This window comes from Emiliania huxleyi, assembly GCF_000372725.1.
Source record: "Emiliania huxleyi CCMP1516 unplaced genomic scaffold EMIHUscaffold_650, whole genome shotgun sequence".
Classification (NCBI taxonomy): domain Eukaryota; phylum Haptophyta; order Isochrysidales; family Noelaerhabdaceae; genus Emiliania; species Emiliania huxleyi.
The window spans coordinates 1-2394 of NW_005197127.1; the positions used below are offsets into that span (position 1 = coordinate 1).

Here is a 2394-nt window from a genome sequence, read left to right on the forward strand (position 1 = left end):
CTCCTTCCTCGTGATCCACCCTCGCCTCACCCTCCCGCCGCCTCGCTGCTCTCGCTCGCCGCTTGCTCGCCCGCCCGACTTTCCACTTCCTCGTGATCCGAACCGCCACCACCCTCGCCTCACCCTCCCGCCGCCTCGCCGCTCTCGCTCGCCGTTCGCTCGCCCGCTCCCGACTTTCTACTTCCTCGTGATCCATCTCGCCGCCCGCTCGCTCGCTCGCGCTCGACCTCCTACTTCCTCGTGATCCACCGCCGCCACCCTCGCCTCGCCCTCCCGCCGCCTAGCCGCTCGCTCGCCGCTCGCTCGCACGTTCGCGCTCGACCTTCTACTTCCTCGTGATCCACCGCCGCCACCCTCGCCTCGCCCTCCCGCCGCCTGGCCGCTCGCCTGCCGCTCGCTCGCACGTTCGCGCTCGACCTTCTACTTCCTCGTGATCAACCCGCCGCCACCCTCACCCCCCAGGACTCAACATACTCGGGCTTGCGAGTCCCAAACTGTCACTCCCCTTTCTCCCGGCCGGGGTGGGGCGCGCGCGGGGGCGGCGGGTGTGCGCGGGTGTGAGGGATGTCTGTGAGCCCGAGAGCGATATGCCATGTCCGCCTTGCGGTTGTTTTCATAACATCGATATGTATGTATGTAGTAAGGTGAAGAACAGTCAGGCTCGGACTGGACACCAACGCGGTATGGGTGGACGCAAGACAGATGATGACGACACGCACGAGCGACACACAGACACAAACAAGCTCACAAGACACACATCGAAGGCTAAGCTCAAAAAAAGAATACACGCGGCCGCCTTACCCTGCACACGCCCTCTCAGCCTCGGGCGTCGGCGCACTTTCCTCCGACGCTCACATGCGAGTGCGGACGCCCTTCCGCTGCTCCCCTCACCCGTGCGAGTACGAGATCGCCTTTGTCTCCGACGTGGAGGGCGACCTCGACTACTTCAACCGCTGGGTGGCAGGCTCGCGCTGCGTGGCGTACACCGGCAGCGACGAGGCGGCGCTCACGCTCACGCACGCACGCGCGTATTTCGTGTACGGCGGCGACGTGCCGGATCACGGGCGCGGCAGTGAGCAGCTGCTCCGGCTGCTCGTCGGCCTGAAGCGCGCCTTTCCTCGCCGCGTCGCGCTGCTGGTTGGCAACCGCGACCTCAACAAGCTGCGGCTCACCTCCGAGTGCGCGCCGAGCGATCTAGCGCGGCCGCACTGGTCCATCCCAGCGCCGCACTGGGACCCCTCGGCGCCGACGCTCTCGCAGCATCTCGAGCAGGTTGCAGCGGCGCGCGGCGGCGCGACGGCAGAGTCTTGCGACTGTGCCGCCGAGCGGCTGCGTTGGATGTACGAGAACACGCTCGGCTGCCCGGCAACGTTCGAGGCGCGGCGAGCCGAGCTCGCGGCCTTGCGAAGCGTCGGAAGCGCCACCGGCGACAACGGCGGCGGCGGCGGCGGCGGCGGCGCGGTCGCTGCGGTGAGCGATGAGGGAGGTGTGAACATCGTCTCTTCACACCCCCACTGCTGTGAATAGGCGGCGCTGCGGTGAGCGACGAGGAGGTTGTTGCGGCAGCGGTGGCGGACGTGATGCCGGGCGGTGCGATGCAGCAGCCTGCACGCCTGCTCATCACACGCACTTCTCTCGCCCTCCTCTCTCCCTCTCTGTCCCTCTCTCTCCCTGTCTCTCTCCTTCTTCTCCATACATTGCGAGGTGCAGCCGAGATCACCCGACAGTATCACACAGGTGCGAGGAGCAACTACTTGCGCCACGCCTTCTCGGAACCTTCTCGGAACCTTCCAGGAACCTTCGCAGGTGCGATGAGCAACTACTTGCGCCACGCCTTCTCGGAACCTTCTAGGAACCTTCCAGGAACCTTCGCAGGTGCGATGAGCAACTACTTGCGCCACGCCTTCTCGGAACCTTCTAGGAACCTTCCAGGAACCTTCGCAGGTGCGATGAGCAACTACTTGCGCCACGCCTTCTCGGAACCTTCTCGGAACCTTCCAGGAACCCTCGCAGGTGCGATGAGCAACTACTTGCGCCACGCCTTCTCGGAACCTTCTAGGAACCTTCCAGGAACCTTCGCAGGTGCGATGAGCAACTACTTGCGCCACGCCTGCGTCGCCGCAGTCTTTGGCCAGACTCTCTTTGCGCACGGCGCCGTCGACGCGCGGACCGCCGGGTGCGAGACGGACGTCACGCTCCCGCTGCTGGGGGCCTTCCAGGAGCCTTCCAGGAGCCGTCTAGGTACGTGCCGGACGACTCGACACGCTTCTGCTTGCCGGCGGCGCCGCAGGCTGGGCGGATGGTCGATTCCGTGTCCGAGTGGGTCGACGCGCTGAACGGTCTCCCCACAATCCTCCCCCCTGCCGAGTCTGGGGGATGGTGCTAGAGGTTGAG

General features: G+C 65.9%; 1 protein-coding gene across 1 annotated transcript in view; it reads left to right on the plus strand.

The window, feature by feature from the left end:
* Positions 1 to 807: 807 nt before the first annotated feature.
* Positions 808 to 2394, plus strand: part of EMIHUDRAFT_446172 (hypothetical protein) — a gene marked incomplete at its 3' end in the record, with an annotated part of 3543 nt that continues 1956 nt past the window's right edge. Inside the window, exons 1-5 of the mRNA XM_005762968.1 lie at positions 808 to 1456; positions 1528 to 1590; positions 1738 to 1806; positions 2014 to 2176; positions 2242 to 2340. Of these exons, the coding sequence (XP_005763025.1) occupies positions 856 to 1456; positions 1528 to 1590; positions 1738 to 1806; positions 2014 to 2176; positions 2242 to 2340 (995 nt within the window). The remainder of the gene's footprint in view (positions 1457 to 1527; positions 1591 to 1737; positions 1807 to 2013; positions 2177 to 2241; positions 2341 to 2394) is intronic.